This window comes from Triturus cristatus, chromosome 11 (genome assembly GCF_964204655.1).
Source record: "Triturus cristatus chromosome 11, aTriCri1.1, whole genome shotgun sequence".
In the NCBI taxonomy this organism is placed as follows: domain Eukaryota; kingdom Metazoa; phylum Chordata; class Amphibia; order Caudata; family Salamandridae; genus Triturus; species Triturus cristatus.
Window position 1 is genome coordinate 397,764,963 of NC_140594.1, and position 16,813 is coordinate 397,781,775.

At 42.3% G+C, this 16,813-nt stretch overlaps 1 protein-coding gene across 1 annotated transcript in view; it reads right to left on the bottom strand.

The window, feature by feature from the left end:
* LOC146784284 (uncharacterized) overlaps nucleotides 1–16,813 on the bottom strand; it is a 356,736-nt gene that overhangs the window by 119,998 nt on the left and 219,925 nt on the right. Inside the window, exon 7 of the mRNA XM_085635400.1 lies at nucleotides 10,513–10,625. Coding sequence (XP_085491526.1) covers nucleotides 10,513–10,625 — 113 coding nt within the window. The remainder of the gene's footprint in view (nucleotides 1–10,512; nucleotides 10,626–16,813) is intronic.

Here is a 16,813-nt window from a genome sequence, read left to right on the forward strand (position 1 = left end):
AAGCATATAAATCTTTCCTTTTTCTGCTGAACTCTACTTCCTATATCAAATAGTTGTATTTTGTTTTAAGGAAATGTTTTTTTAGTGCAAGTTCATTTTCTTTTTTAAATGAGGAAGATTATGCATCATAAATATTTCTACTGCTGCATCATGTCCTTACACGAGGTCAGAACGTCTTACACAAAGATGGGTGCTGTTCTTTGGCTAAATGGCTTTGTGATGAAGTCTTTCTTCCTCTGAGTACCACAGAGCTCTAAGATGGCCGTTCCTGGCTATAAGGTGAATGACTACCCTGCTCTACTGTTTCAGACATAGATGCTCAGACTTTTCTGCAAGTATTTTTACTGATGTCAGCCTTCAGCTCCCTTGCCTTCAGCCTACACACTCTCCCTCGGTAAATATATGTGCCTATTCAGATATATTTTTAAAAGTTCACAAAGATTTCCTTTTTATGTTGAACTTGATTGTAAGTGTACTTTTTCTTGTGTATATGGGAACTATTGTACTTATAAAATTGTGTGTTTCTACCAATCCGACATGCCAGTGTATGAGGCATTCCTTTAATGTCTCACACAAAGATGGCTACAACAGTTTGGCTAAAGAGCTTAAGGGTGAAACCTATCTTGATTGGAGTATTACGCCAAACAAAAATGGCCCCTCCGTGCTGAGATTTGCTAGCCTGCCCCATTTGAGTATTTTTTGTGGGAAGGGACCGTATGTACAAAGCATTTTTGTGTTCACTAATGCTCCAAATCAGAGTTTGTGAACATTAAAATCAGTAACTTTTTTCTGACTCTTAATATGGGTTTAGAAATTGGTAAGGAATTGCTATTTGGAAGGGGCGTGTTGCAGGCATTCCTTCGAAATAGCGATTTCTATTAATATGTTTTAACGGTTTACGACCAAAATAATGGCCTTACAGCGGTGAACAGATGCTGCTTCCCCAAGTTGTCATGGTAATTCATTTTTAAAAGCGAAGGGGTCCTTATGGCAATCCTTCCTCTTTGTGAATGTTAAAAAAATGGCAAGTAGGCAGTGGTCCATGGAACCACTGCTAACTCTCAACCAAACGTTTTCAAAATAAAAGGTACATTTTTATTTTTAAACACAGTCCTGTTTCCTTTAAGGAAAACAGGCTGCATTTTTTTAAAAAGGTAACTTCTTTGAAAGGCAATCAAAGACATGATGGTCTACTGAACCTAGCAGTCTAGCAGACTCCCATCCCTGTAATGGCCTCTAATCGGAATGAGTCACAACCTACCTCGTGAATATTAACAAGGCAGATCGAATTGTTACCCACTCCAAATCGGAATTTTCCAAACCAACCTATGTGTACAAATGTAGGTTTGGTAAATTATATACTGGTCACAAATTGTGACCAGTGTTTTGTGATCGGTAAATAGTACATCTTACCCATGGTTCTAGACTCTTTCTTCATATTCCACGACCGTTCCACCGCGTGGGTGTCCTTTTGTTAAGGACATCCAAAGTAAAGGGTGACTCCACAGTTTGGAACTTGTAAGGCCTGGTAGGACTTGGCCAGAATCCCTGCTTCTCCATTGAAAAACCACCTCTCATCAAAAGAACCCTAAAAGGCACAATTCTTAAGACCTAACAGAGATAATTCACATTTTCGTCCTGGAAAAGTCGCTACTATATAACAACCTTTAGGAAGATTCATACTTGTTCTACATTTTTAGGTCTCGCCTGACCCAGCGCTTGCACTGGTCTGGCGAGACTTTTCAGTAAGGGCTTCAAAAAATGCTACCGCTGGCTACAGCTTGCAGTGCATGTGTGCGGGTGCACGCTTTAGCAGAGGCGCCATATGGCATTCCTCATGCTCATTAAGCGCATCGCTCGCAGCGTGCTTGATCGCGATCACTTTCACTTTCGCATTGCGCGACGGCCGCGCGCACACCACTCCCTTTTTACTCGCTCTTGTTTTTTAAAGTAGTTAATTACTCCTACTTTGGCCTGCTCCAGGCTGAGCTCTCGAGCTTCCCTGAGCTTTATTTACGGTGCTCGTCGTTAAAGAAGCTTCCTCCAATAAAAGTGTCGCCGCTCGTCTCCTTTGGGGAATGCTGGTAAATACTCACGGTCCCGTGGGGCCGGATGCAGCTAAGTGACTGTAATTAACAGCACCGCTCCATATGTTCGCATCTGTGTTCCGGTATTCGTCTTTCTCTGCAACGTTACCAGCTAAAGAATGTTATGCAAAATAATTAGGCTCACGCTGGTATTACATTCATCTGTGCAAAAAGTTGTAGTTGGGATCCTTATCTCGTTTCTTCTACCTCAGCAAGATGTTTTCTCGTCCTCTTTGCCCGTTTCTCCTCTGTTTGCCTCTGTTTGGCTGACCTGTCCTGCTCACGATTCTCTCTCTCATTTCAATTCTCTTTCACGCATTTGTTATTATTCTTGTCTGCTATTTGACTTTTTTCTCTGCCTTTGTAACTGTCTCTCGTTCTATGTCATTCCCATGTCTGTCTCTGTCTCTCACTCTCACTCTGCTGCACACCTCTTTCTTTGAGCATCGCCTGTCCCCCCCCCCCTTATGAAGTTGGTAGTAAAAATAGATTTGTAGACCAGCCAGCAGGCTTTCAGTCACAGCCTTTGGTTTATGTTGCAATTAGACTGGAAATTGTCGTTTTCGTGTTTTAAACATTGTCTGCCATGAAACAGCAATATTAATGGGGTAAGGCTGGTGACAGGGTTAGAGTTTAACATATTTTGCTTGAAACGGCAGAAGCTTTGGTTTTTCAGTTACTAGTATTGTATTTTACCTTCCATCGTGCAGTTAATGGTGCATTTCTTTCTACTAGTCACTCTGAATTATTTGTCGGCTCTAGTCACCTGACCTGGGTGAAAGGGCTGCACGTGCTCTTCTCCTGGACTCACTCTTGCATCATATCTTACTTTTGTTGGGAACCAAAGTCCCCTGTGCCTGTTGCCCCACCCTACTTCCACAACTCTCACCAGGGACCCAGCGCTCTGAAGAGCTGCAAGCATTGGCATAGCCAATAGGACTCGCCTTTTGGACCTTATAAGTGTTTAGCCATGCAACAGTTGATGTTGTTGCACCAAGAATATTGTGCTGCATAACTAAATACTAATAAGGTCCCAAAAGCGAGACCTATTGGCTATGCCAATGCTTGTTTAAATTTGTTTACTTTTTTCGCCCCTCTTTCTGGTCTTTATCTTCTTCTTTTGTTTTTCTCCATTTCCCTATCCTCTCTCTTTTTCCATCAAATTCACTCCTTTAGTCTAATTTTCTCTCTATTTGTCATTCCCTACCTGCCTTTCTTTTCCTACCCCCCACCCCTTTCTTCTGCTCAAACTACACAGAGTTCTTCCTCCAGTGGAGTTCAACATGAATGAATGAATGAAGATGTGCTTATATAGCGCATGGCTACCCGGAGGCATCCCAGCGCTGCGGAGTGCGAGTCAAGAAGGAGGTGGAATTATGGATATAGCCAGGTTTTAAGTTGTTTCCTAAATGACAGATGGTTGGCTTCCCTACGAAGTGAGAGGGGAAGAGTGTTCCAAAGTTTCGGGGCATTGTAAGAGAGGAGGCGGCCTCCTGCTCGAGCCCTTCTGATTCTGGGGACCACCGCTAGATGAAGTTGGTCTGAGCGGAGATTCCTTGAGGCTTTATAGGGTTTCAGTAGGTTTTTGATGGCGGGAGGGCCTTTATTGTGAAGGGTTTTATGCGCGATACAGAGGGTCTTGAAGTGGATCCTCTCTTGTATTGTCAGCCAGTGTAGTGCGTCCAGGGCAGGCTTGGCTGAGCTGCGGCTATTGGTGTCAGTGAGCAGTCTAGCGGCTGAGTTTTGGACGATCTGAAGTTTTGAAATCACTGCTCTCGGTGCGCCCAGATAAAGGGCATTGCCATAGTCCAGCCTGGATAGGACAAGTGCCTGGACCACAAGCTTTCTTGAATGGGTGGGCAGGAGAGGGAGTACTTTCCGTAAGGTGCGGAGTATACCATAGCAGGTGGCCGCCGTTTTCCTAGCTTGTGTTTTAAAAGTGAGATCATGGTCGAGCCATATGCCCAAACTTTTTATCTCCTGTTTTGGTAATGGTGCAGGCCCCATACATGTTGGCCATGATTTGCTGGGATTAAAGCTAGCTTGATTACCCAGCAGCATAAGCTCTGTTTTGTCGCCATTGAGCTTGAGGTGAGAGTAGCTCATCCAACTGTTAACTTCTTTGAGGCATGAGCAGAGATTGATGGAAGACTGCTCTTCCTGTCTACCTTCTAGGTCTTCCTCCCGCCTTCCACTAATTTTTTCCTCCACTTATTTAATCCTCTACTACCAGGTAAATTGTGGCAGTTTAAGGATATTTTTCTGTGGCACCTTCCCCATGTTACATAATACCCCTCTGGGGTTTAACAATGCCTCAGAGTCGCTCCTCTGTCGATCCAAGCAGACTCCATATAATACGGCTTGGTGCTCACATGGCTTCCAAAGGGTTGCTCCTCTATACCACCTGGGTAGACTCCATATAAGATTCCAGTGTGTTTTACCAGCGTCTCCAATGGGTTGCTCGTCTTTTGCTCCTATCTCTCTGATAAGACTCCCTGTAATACTCCTTAGTGGTTTAACAGTGCCTACAATGGGTTACTACTCTGTCGCCCTTGGGTAAACTCCCTACAATGCGGCATGATGGTCTAGAAGTGCCTCCAATTGATTTCTCCGTCATTCCTGACTAACCTTCATATAATGTACAATGATGGTTTACCTGCACCTCCAAAGGATAGCTCCTCTGTCACTCCTGGGTAAACTCTTGATAATACACTGTGTAGGTTTAACAGTGCTTCCAATGGATTCCTCCTTTGTTACTTCTGTGTAAACTCCATATAATACACACTGATGGTTTAACCATACTTCCAATTGGCTGCTTTTCTGTCGCTCCTGGGAAGAATCCTTCAAATGCCCCTTGGTGGTTTAGCAACACTTCCAAGGGGTCCCACCAATTTTGCTCCTGGGTAGACTTCATATAATACTTTTGGGTGCCTTAACATTACCTTCATTGGGTTGATCTACTATTGTGATCCACTGTCACTTGTAGGTAAACTCCATATAATGGTCCCTGGTAGTGTAACAGTGCCTCCAACAGCTTAGTTCTTCTGATGTCAGTGGGTGAGATCCATATACCACAATCAACCTCACTGATGGGCAGCAATGTCATAACTATCTATGTATCTATAGGTCCACAATCCGATAGGAAAGGAGGGCGGCACACCAATATTCACCACAAGTAATTTATTGGAGCAAAAAGAAGAACAATGCGTTACAGCCGAAACGGCCTTTGTCAAGTTCAAACTTCCGCTATCGCCCCTACCATTAAATACGTCATCATAGACATAAACATACTGCGTGACATGATCAAATACGATGTTTTTGTAAAAAAATTCATCAATTTGAAAACGATTCTTTATCTACATACATAATTTTAAACCAAGGAAGAAACGATTATTTAAACTAATCACTAGTGTGCATCTACCGTGATCTCAATTCATTAGCAATCCACGGAATGTATTATGTCCCACCCTCTTACTATACCGAGGATCTCTGGCTGAGTGATGGACATAGAAGACAGCCGCATATCGCATGCTGTAATAAGCCAGCTTGTAGAATGTAGTATAAAATATAAACATCCCAAATCCGGATATAAATATTAACATTATACTAATTGCAATAATATTAATATGCTAAATGTATAGATTCATAAATTCATCAAACTATTATGTCAATTTATTGGGTGGCGCGGACACACAAAATAATCATACGCACAACTTAATAAATTAATATCAGACATAATGTTGGACACAGTCCTAACTAAACAAGTATGTGTTTCCCCTATATAAAGGCCATCCGGCAATTACATAAGGGGCAATGGAGTATGGGAAATAGTGTATGCACCTAATTCTGCAGCAATAAGAGATGTTTCATTAGCTGTTATTCAATAGATATGGCATGGATATAGCAGTGATGTAAATATCGTTCAAATTAGTGATTGTGATAAAACCCAAATGCAAAAGAAACGAGTGTACTGGGAATAGATGCTCTCAGCGGGGTGTCCTTAGAGAATAATGGAGGATTACTCTTGAAATAGAGATAATCCTAATTTATCTCACTGCAGTAACTATGGGCAAAAGTCAAGGGGAAATTGCAGAAGTGTAACTGAATGTCATATGGGAAGTGCCCACGTAGGTTACTGGAAAAGGAATTTCATCCAGAACAATTAACCAAGGTCCTGCCCCACATACCTGAGAGTGAGTGAAGAAATATATAGTAGTTTTATTAAGGAGAAGGAGTAAATTAAAAAATATAATAAAAATTTGGCAAGGGAAACTGTGAATCGAAATATATACAGTAAGTATTAACGACAAAATGTCCCAACATCCAGGGGGTAATCACACCCCAATATGGGTTGCCAATTCCTCTTCTCTGTTTAGCCCAAATGGCATCCTCGTATTTAGATCAAAGATGTACCTGGATTTGAGAGTCTGCAGCCGCTTTTCTCTGTCACCACCCCTGATCTGTTTGTATACCCTATCTAGTCCCATATATTTGAGCAGTTTGTTATTGCTGTCGTGGACATGATCGAAATGTCTGGCCACAGGATAATTAAAATCTAGATTGGCTATGTCCCTCTGATGTTCAAGTATCCGTTTCTTAACGGGCAATTTTGTACTCCCTATGTAGCGGAGACCACAGGTAAATTCTAAGGCATAAAACACGTGGTCGGTGGTGCAGGTAATACATTTAGAGATGATTGTATCCATACCACTGGCAGTTTTATAGGTTTTGCGATTTTCACTGTTTTTGCATGCTTTACAGGCAAAGCACTTGTGAAATCCCTTGTTAGATTGTAGCCAATTCGTATTGGGTTCAGTTTGAAAATAGCTATTGACCAATTTGTCACGAAGCGAACTTGGTCTCTTATAAGTTATGGTTGGTGAACAGCCAATGTCGCTTTCAATGACAGGATCCGCTTGAATGAGCCCCCAATGTTTTTTCATGATCGATTTGAGTCTACCAGATCGATCATTATAGGTGGTTACCATTCTAGGTGTCACCACAGCTTTCTTATCCGGGAATATTCTATTTCTGTTGAACAGAACATCAGCCTGTTTGACATTACACAACTTATTTTTGGCTTGGGGTAAAATTTTGTTAGAATATCACTTGTGTTTGAACCTTTTTAACATGAAGTCACACTTTTTAACATGAAGCCACTGTCTGTACTGCAGTTCCTGCAAGCCCGCAGCAACTCGCCTTAGGGAATGTTGTTAAGGAGAGAAGTGGGATGATGACTGCGTGCGTGTAATGCACTGTTACCTGCAGTCTCCTTCCTGAATACATTTTTCATAAATGTATTATCTTGCACTGTGACATGGATATCAAGGAAGTCACACTCTTTTAGGCTGATTTTGTGTGTGAAACGGAGATTAAGGTTGTTGGATGAAAGACATTCAATAAACCTCAAAGCTGATTCCTCATCACCATCCCAGATGATGAAGAGGTCATCTATATACCTCAGCCATAATGGTATCTGATTTGTAAACATTTCATTGACATCAGTCCAGACCACCTGCTCCTCCCACCAGCCTAGAAACAAATTTGCCATGCTGGGGGCAAAGTAGGTGCCCATGCCAGTCCCAGACTTTTGGCGATACAGTATTTTGTCAAATAGAAAAATATTTTCATTTAAACAATAGGACATTATCAATTTAAGCATGATCGTATGGTCATGGAGGCCAATTGGTCTCTTCTGTAGATAATATAGACATGCATCAACACCTTGCTCTTGATTTATACACATATATAAAGAACATACGTCCAATGTAATTAACAAAAGCTTTTTTCCAATTTGATATCATGGATCCTTTTCAGAAAATCTGTGCTGTCCTGGCAATATGATCGTAGATCTCTAACGTAAGGTGCCAGAAAGTGATCCAGCAAAATGGAGGTGTTCTCAAGTAATCCCCCGTTGGAAGAGACGATCGGTCTCCCTGGGGGTTTTGTTGCATGTTTATGAACCTTTGGTAAAAGGTATAAACAAGGGACACGAGGATTGTCATTTCTCTAAAATTTGAGTTCGTCATCATCAATTAAATTTGCACTCCACCAGTTATGCAACATTTCCTTATATCTCATAATTATGTTTTCATATGTTTGCCTCGTTACAGATCCATAGCAGCTTTCATCCACAAGTTGCCGCATGGCTTCCGATTTGTAGTCCTCAGCTTCCAGTAAAACAACATTTCCCCCTTTGTCTGAGGGTTTTATTATTATTGTGAAATCTTGTAATAGCCTATTTAATGCTGTTCGTTGATTTTTCATAAGATTATCCTTGATTTTATAGTTTTGGTGATTTCTTAAGCGTACCAGTTCCTGGATCATAACAGAATGGAAAGCCTCGGTGTTGTCATGCAGGATGTTTGGATTAAAGCGTAATTTGATTTTCATACCACTTTTGCAGGAAGAGGCAACTGTCAAACCCAAATTAATAAGGGTATTGCCTAGGTTATCGTTTGTTGTGACTTTCAAATCGTGCTCAAGTTCGTGGATATCTAAGATGGAGCTCACCATTATTCTCTAAGGCCACCCCGCTGAGAGGATCTATTCTCAGTACACTCTTTCCTTTTGCATTTGGGTTTTATCACAATCACTATTTTGCACGATATTTACACCACCGCTCTATCCATGCCATATCTATTGAATAACAGCTAATGAAACATCTCTTATTGCTGCAGAATGACGTGGATACACGATTTTCCATACTCCACTGCCCCTTATGTAATTGCCGGATGGACTCTATATAGGGAAAACACACACTTGTTAAGTTAGGACTGTGTCCAACATTATGTCTGATATTAATTTATTAAGTTGTGCATATGATTAGTTTGTGTGTCCATGCCACCCAATGAATTGACATATTAGTTTGATGAATTTATGAATCTATAAATGTAGCATATTAATATTATTGCAATTAGTATAATGTTAATATTTATATAAGGAATTACGATGTATATATTTTATACTGCATTCTCCAAGCTGGCTTATTACAGCATGCGGTATGCGGCTGTCTTCTATGTCCCTCACTCAGCCGGAGATCCTCGGTATGGGAAGAGGGTGGGACATAATACGTTTCATGGATCGCTAATGAATTGAAATCACGGTAGATGCACACTAGTGATTGGTTTAAATAATCTTTTCTTCCTTGGTTTAAAATTATGTATGTAGATAATGAATCGTTTTCAAATTGATTAATTCATTTTACGAAAAGATCGTATTTGATCATGTCACGCAGTATGTTTGTTATGTGTATGATGACGTATTTAATGGTACGGGTGATAGCGGAAGTTTGAACCTGACAATGGCTGTTTCGGCTCAAACGCGTTGTTCTTCTTTTTGCGCCAATAAATTACTTGTGGTGAATATTGGTGTGCCACCCTCCTTTCCTATAGGATTGTGGACCTTTTGAAAGTATTATTGTGGATCCTGCCGCCACGGCTGGCATAAGGGAAACATATGCTTTTGTAATTTTATACAAAGAGTGCAACATTCATCTTAGTGCATAAAGAAAACAGAGGCAGTCAGCCTAATGTTCAACATGATTGCACCAGGATACCCGTGGATACATTGGACAATTGCCACCATTTACGTACTTGGTCTTATCCTTCCTCCTCATTGATTCACTTGCAATACCTGCCTCATCTACAAAACAGTGTTATGAATCTGCTATCAGTGGTAAACAGTGCTTCACATAACCTCAAATATAAATATTTTTGAGGCAGCATAACCTAATTATGTCTGCAGTCTTGGCGATTCGCTTGGCAAATAAAAGCAGGTGGCCCACGGCACTAGAGAATAAGTCAGCATTTAACGTCTGTCAGGGACGAGCAACACATAGGGTGCCTGTCTTTCAAGGAATTTTAAGAGTGACAACAGATAAACTCCCTTTATAGAGGGGCTACTGTGAAACTCTTTTTAAAGAGGAGAAATTCATGGAAAACCTTTTAAGGCAGGTAATTTGTTCACTCATGCAAAGATGGTAAATTATAGATTTATTTCTACTGGGACAGAGTCTCCTTGCTTCAGGGGTAGATCAGCATAGATCATTAGGAAAAGTGAATCACATAGAACAAGAGACTACTAGACAGGAAATAGGGCTGGGTCCCTAGGGTAAGGGGCCCTTGAGGAAAGAAGAGAAGAGCTCAAAGCTACAACAAAGGGGGAGCTGAAACATAGGAAAGGGATTTATGAGGTGGAAAAGGGGACTGGGATCATAGAATGAGAAATCCTGAGAGACTCAATTGGGATAGAAAAAGCAGGACACACAGGTATAGAAAAAGGGCAGGCCACAGGCTACTGTTCTGGGAACAGTAGAAGGGAAGGCTACTGTTCTGGGAGGAGCATAAGGGAAGTTAAGGAAGGTTTGGTCAAGGTGATCAGCCAAGAAAGCATCTCAAATAGATCCTGTCATACATGCGCTCACCTGCTGAACTGAAGACCTCCGGATTGCAGAGGTAGTACCGATGGGAGAACTGCTGCAGAACACGTTCTCTCTCTTGAGTCTCTCCGGTCAGCACCAGGACCTTCAGAAGTGACCTGAGGGTGGAGGAAAGAGAACTCAGCACAGTGTTGTTTACAGGCCCCAGACGTACCTGCAAAACTCCAAGTGGAACTTCAAAACATAATAGGAGAACGGTCTGGTCTGTCAGGAAACTCCCAAACAAGCCACTGTGCCTGAGGATGGTAGGACTGGTATTCCACCCTCCCAGGTTCTGGACAAAGTGGTTTGTCAGTAAATTTCCTCAGACAGTCCACCTTACTGCTACCAGGAGCGACCTATTTCTTTTTTATAATTGGGCCTTAATTGGTACTGATTGCTTGAGAAACTGTATAATGGACAGTTGGCATCCCAGACCATCAATGCCTATGATTCCTAACTTCTGGATAACAATATTCAAGTACAGTAATGCAGGAAAAGCCGTGTCTAAGGTGATTTGCAGTTAGACAAGAAAATTATTACACCTGTATTGGGATTCTTTTCCTAAACCCACCATAAGGCAGAAGGAATTAGCCAAGATAAACTTCATCAAAGGAGACATTGATGCAGGTCCTTGGAGGTATTCAAGCACTAGTTTTGAAATTATATCAGAGTAGTAATTCAGAATGGGGTATTTTTCCACTTCATTGTATTTTCACCATCTGAAGATCAAAGGATCAAATGTGTTTTTCCCACAATGAAGGTCCAGAAGCAACTATACAGGCTGAAACGTTCAATTTTTATTTTAAAATATAAATGTGTTGCAAATGTATCTATATGTTCACCAAAATGCCCTGTAGCTTTGGGAGCGCACTCGAAGTCACTCTGCCATCCGGCTTTCAGATATGCAGCCTGCCTTAATGTTCCACTTTTCAATTAAGATGCCCAACGCGTTTCAGGGTTCCACGACCCCTTCCTCATGGGCTGAACAAACAACAGCATTTAAAACTCACATGCCTGCATTTCAGGTTTTTATTCATTTGCATATCTTTCCGCAGTGGGCGTGTGCATAAAACAATGATTATTAAGATGCATGCTGGGACACAGTGTTCCTTTGACGAGTTCAAATGCACAGTTTGTAATATTACATTCATTATTACCTATAGTAGGTTGTGTCACAGGCAGGCAGGCTCAATTAGCATGTAGAGTGAAATGCTGATCCGATTTTGAACAGTTCAGTACGGCAGCCTCGCCCAACTGGTTACAGATTCTCTCCCAGTTGGCGATGGTGCAGCTCCCCACGGCCGGACCGCCGTGTAGAAAGTATGTTCACCAAAATGCCCTGTAGCTTTGGGAGCGCACTCGAAGTCACTCTGCCATCCGGCTTTCAGAAATGCAGCCTGCCTTAAGGTTCCACTTTTCAATTAAGATGCCCAACGCGTTTCAAGGTTCCACGACCCCTTCCTCATGGACCTACAGACCACCAGGGAGCTCGAGCGTATTTAGAGCAGCCTGTGTAGAGCTCGTGAACAGATTGGCACTTGGGTGGGCCAATTTTACTATTGTGGGTGACTTAAATCTCCACCTAGATAACATAGAAGATCCCGATATAGCTAATTTTATAGCAGACCTTTGGGCCTGTCAATTGGTTCAGTTGGTGCAAGGTTCTACTCACACGGCGGGTCATCTTCTAGACCCAGTGTTTACCAACTTGAACTTCTTGTCTGTAGCAATTGCTTTGGACTGATCATTATTTGATCATGATGTATCTGTCAATCAAAGGGGCTAGAATTAAGGATTGCTGCCACCTCACATGCAAGAGAGCATGGCATAAGCTCGACTGGGCTAATTACGCTGAAGAATTGGGGACCTCCTGCCCCATGTCTAATGCGGACCCTAACATGGCATATACTGCCTTTTCTACCTGGATCAGACAGCCCTTGGACGAGCTAATTCCGGAAAAATGGCAACCATCCCGCAAATCTAGCTACAGCCCCTGGTATAACGAAGAACTTGCCGTATTGCGAAAGGACTGCAAAAAACTTGAACGCACTTGGAGAAGGGACTACGACTTGATGGCTAAAGAAAAATATCGTTTGGCCATTAAGAACTACCAAAAAAGGATCCAGGTGGTCCGAGCCACTTTCTATGCGTCACAACTTGCAGGCAGTGGGAATAAGGCTAAATGTATATTTTCCTTAGTTGCCTCATTAACGACAGCTCCTACGGAGCCTTTTATTTAATCCAACAAGCAATGCGATGATTTAGCGGCATATTTCATTTCCAAAGTGGAAAGGATTTATAAACAATTTCCCGCGTCAATACAATCTACTGATTCGGTAGAGGCAACGGCCTGCTCATTGAATAAGTTCCCGCTGATCGTGACTGCCCAGCTGGAGGCACTCGGTTTCAAAATAAAATCTGGTTCTCCCCTTGATCCGCTTAGGCCAGGTCATTTTCTTAAGCTTCTTCCTACAATTCAGGGCCCTCTGTGTGACATCTTAAATGCTTCACTGACCACAGGAATCTTGCCCACTGCTTGGAAGATAGCCAAAGTCCTGCCTCTAATAAAGAAACCCAACTTAGATCCAGATCGTCCTGAGAACTATAGGCCTATCTCCCGCCTACCTTGGGCATCGAAGATTCTGGAGACATATGTCAATGCCACGCTCTCCAACTTCCTGTCCTCTAATAACATCTTGGATCCCTCGCAAAATGTCTTTCGCCCCGGTCACAGCACTGAGTCAGCACTGTTGGCCGTGACAGAACATCTTTGGGCATCTTTGGATAATGGGCACACTGTGGCATTAATCCTGCTAGACTTGAGGGCCACATTTGACACCGTGTCCCATGCCATTTTGCTGAAACGAGTAGAGGAGGTTGGTATCAATGGCTTGGCCTTACGCTGGCTGGCATCCTTCCTAGAGGATAGGACTTTCGAGGTTTCTGTGCCCCCGTTTTCCTCTGGGACTTTCAAGGTGAGACAAGGTGTACCTCAGGGCTCATCTTTGAGCCCTTTGCTTTTTAATATCTACGTGCTGCCACTGGCTCTTCTTGCAAAGAGCCGTGGTTTGACCCTTGTCTCTTATGCTGACGATACACAGTTGGTGGTAGACCTGTCTAGCAATACCGTTAGGGGTAATAGCCTAGACGCCGCCCGCTTCTGCACCAATTTGGCAGCAGTGCCGGACTGGCTTACCATCAACTGTTTGCAGCTAAACGCTGAGAAAACGGAAATTCTGCTGACGGGGAAAGACCAGGGTCTTTGGAGTAATGATTGGTGGCCCCAGAGCCTTGGACATGCACCCCCTCCAAAGACGGTGGTGAAAAACCTCAGTGTTTGGGTAGATAGCAATCTTAACTACCAAACCCAGACTAAGAAGGTGGCTGGCACATGTTTTGGGCTGCTTAGGAGCTTTAAGTCTATTTTTAAGTTCTTTGATGCCCCTACTAGACAGCTGATTATCCAAGCCACAATCCTGTCACGGCTGGACTATGCTTCGACTCTCTATTTGGGGGCCAATAAGGTTGAGGTCCACAGGTTACAGAGAATCCAGACCGCTGCGGCTAGAATGTTGCTAGGTCTACGTAGATCTAGCTCTGCCTCGGATGTAATTCGAAGACTACACTGGTTGCCTATGGAAAGACGTATAGAGTTCAAGGCACTTTGTGTGGTCTTCAAGGCATGGAAGCTGGCTTCTCCACAGATATTAACAGACCTGATCCAGCCTTACGAGCCCACGCGCCAACTTCGATCTTCTGAGGCGGTAGATCTTTTAGGTATAAGGCAGCCGAGCTGTGGAATTCTCTCCCAGCATTTATTCGTGGTCTAAGGGATTATCTGCCTTTCAGGAAGGCCCTTAAGACCCATCTCTTCCCCAAAGTCTAATCTGTGTTGAAAGGTGTCTTTAGGGCTTAGTCCTTGTCAGGAGCGCCGGGACGCCCCGTTGTTGGGGCAGCTGTTGCGCTATATAAATTGTTATAACATAACATAACATAAAGACTTTTATATGGTCTAGATTTTTGTTTGTTGTACTATAGGGGGGCATCACAAGGAAGCAGGAATCTATCTGCATAATAACACAAACTGTGTTTTTAAACACAATCTGTTTTGAAATTCACTTACCTTAAGCTGCGTAAAACATGCTTTGAAAAAATTAAACGTTTCGTATTAGCATGTTTATTACTGCAGTACAGATTCTACATTTACGCCAAGTATTTGTAAGCAAAGTGTCTCTTTCATACGAAGGAGAAAAAGAGCAAGGATTCAAAAGGGTTATGTAAGATGACCATGTATTATAAGGAACAAAACACCCTTTATCAGTCATAAAAAATATACAGCAAGTTACTCAGAGTTCCAGGACCCTATAAAAGATACATCCTCATTCCAACTATAGTCCTACTCTGTGATTTTCAAAAGCCTTCTAATGTTCATCCGCCTGCCCAGTATCCTACCCACATATAAAAAAACACTGCTTTCTTGCTGAGCTTATAGGTAGAAAGGGGGGGGGTGCTTTTATATCCTTGTGTGACTGACTGGTATCTTGAGGGGAATATTTCCCTGGCTCTCGACCTTTACAGGTGGCTAGTAAGCACAGATCGACAATGCCAAAAGTATGGACATTCTTGAGCAACAGAATCCATATGAGAGAACAGATGAAATCTTGTGTTTTTACCTTTATCCGTTCACTAGATTGTTCGGTTGCTCTTAAGTCTACCATTTGTTTTTACAACTTTAAGTCTGCATATGTTTTCACTATTTTATTTTACGATATTAAGAAGCTTCGTCCCTGCATTCAGTGTTTATGAATTCTGAGCAATACCTCCAACCCACAAGTCAAAGCATGAAACTAATCCTTTTGTACTTTGACATTTCAGTCCCTGGGTAGCAGTTTATGACGGCCTTAGGTGACACTAAGCATGGCATGCATCCAGCCATGGATATGTAACCAGAAGCCTGCTGATGGAAGTATTCTGAAATCATAATCCAGCTCTGCTTTTAGAACTGGCAAGTGTTTTGGACTTGGGAAAAACCCAGGTATGGAAAAGGAAGCCTGGCTGGGTTTTATTACTGCCATTATGTTAATATTGATATTATTTAATATAACTCTAGGTCTTTGTGTTGATCATCTTCATCATGAATCGTGAACCAATGTCTGATGCTATATCCTTTCATGGCTACCACACTCAGCAAGATGGGTCAGCAGGTTAAAAGCATGCGGCTCATACTTGGGTGACCTGCACGTCTTGAGTTAGAATCCATGCATCTCACCCGTCGGAAGTTAATACAGAGTATTAAGAAACTGTCTACTAGTAACACATGAAAAAGCGAGTAAGGAAGCGTATTTGTAAACACTATTTTTTATTGTTGTCATCATTATTGTCGCATGCGGAGCTCTGTAATATGTGTCGAAAATGTTAAATATGCATTACTGGGCTGATGCTTATTAACCCTGTCTGTGTTTATGCAAAGAATGGCATATTTAACATGTGTTCACTAAGCACAAGTGCATTAGGCCTGAAACTCAAGCGCTGATGGAAATGTCATTATTATTGGGACATTTCCCATTTATTTGCTGAATATTAGCAGTGGATACTTCTGAGCTCCGTGGGATAGCTTTGCAAAGAGCTCCACCTTCCGTGTCTCCAAGTATAAAACTCATATATCCACAATGCTTTCAATAAAAGCATTATTTTCAGCTTGGAGCTGGAGTCCAAGTAGGTAAGCCCTAACTTGGTACACACACATACGTAGGAAGAAAAGGTATCAAAACTGATCCTAATTTGGGAGGGTCAGAGAAAGAAACCTGCGACAGGCAGGAATGCTGTCAGGCAGGACAATGAATTGAAGATCTCTGGTCCACAGATTTGTGGAAGAATCACATGATTCTGCATCAGGGTAAATAATAATAATAATAATATAAAGCCGCGAGGCAAACAGGGAGTGTTGGACTCATTGAGTAAGGATGTGTGGAGTGCAGACTTTAATCACTCTGATGTTGTAACTGCTCAGGTGCCTGTTCATTTGATGGGAACTGTTTAACTTATTACTTGCAAAAGAATAGCACATACTAAATATGATAAAGGTTTGTGTGTTCACTTACTACAAAAGTTAGGGGCACCCCTCTTACCTTATCTTTTCCCTGTAAGAGCAAGAGGTTCTCTTGCAGGTAGGTCTGCGTCTAAGCAACTCACCAGTCCTGTAAGCATAACTCAGAGGCAGGAATGGGAAGCACCTGTCCAGTTTCCCTATCACCGCAAAGGCTGCCGTTTCCTTTGGGGCAAAGGGACTTCTACCCAGGTGTGG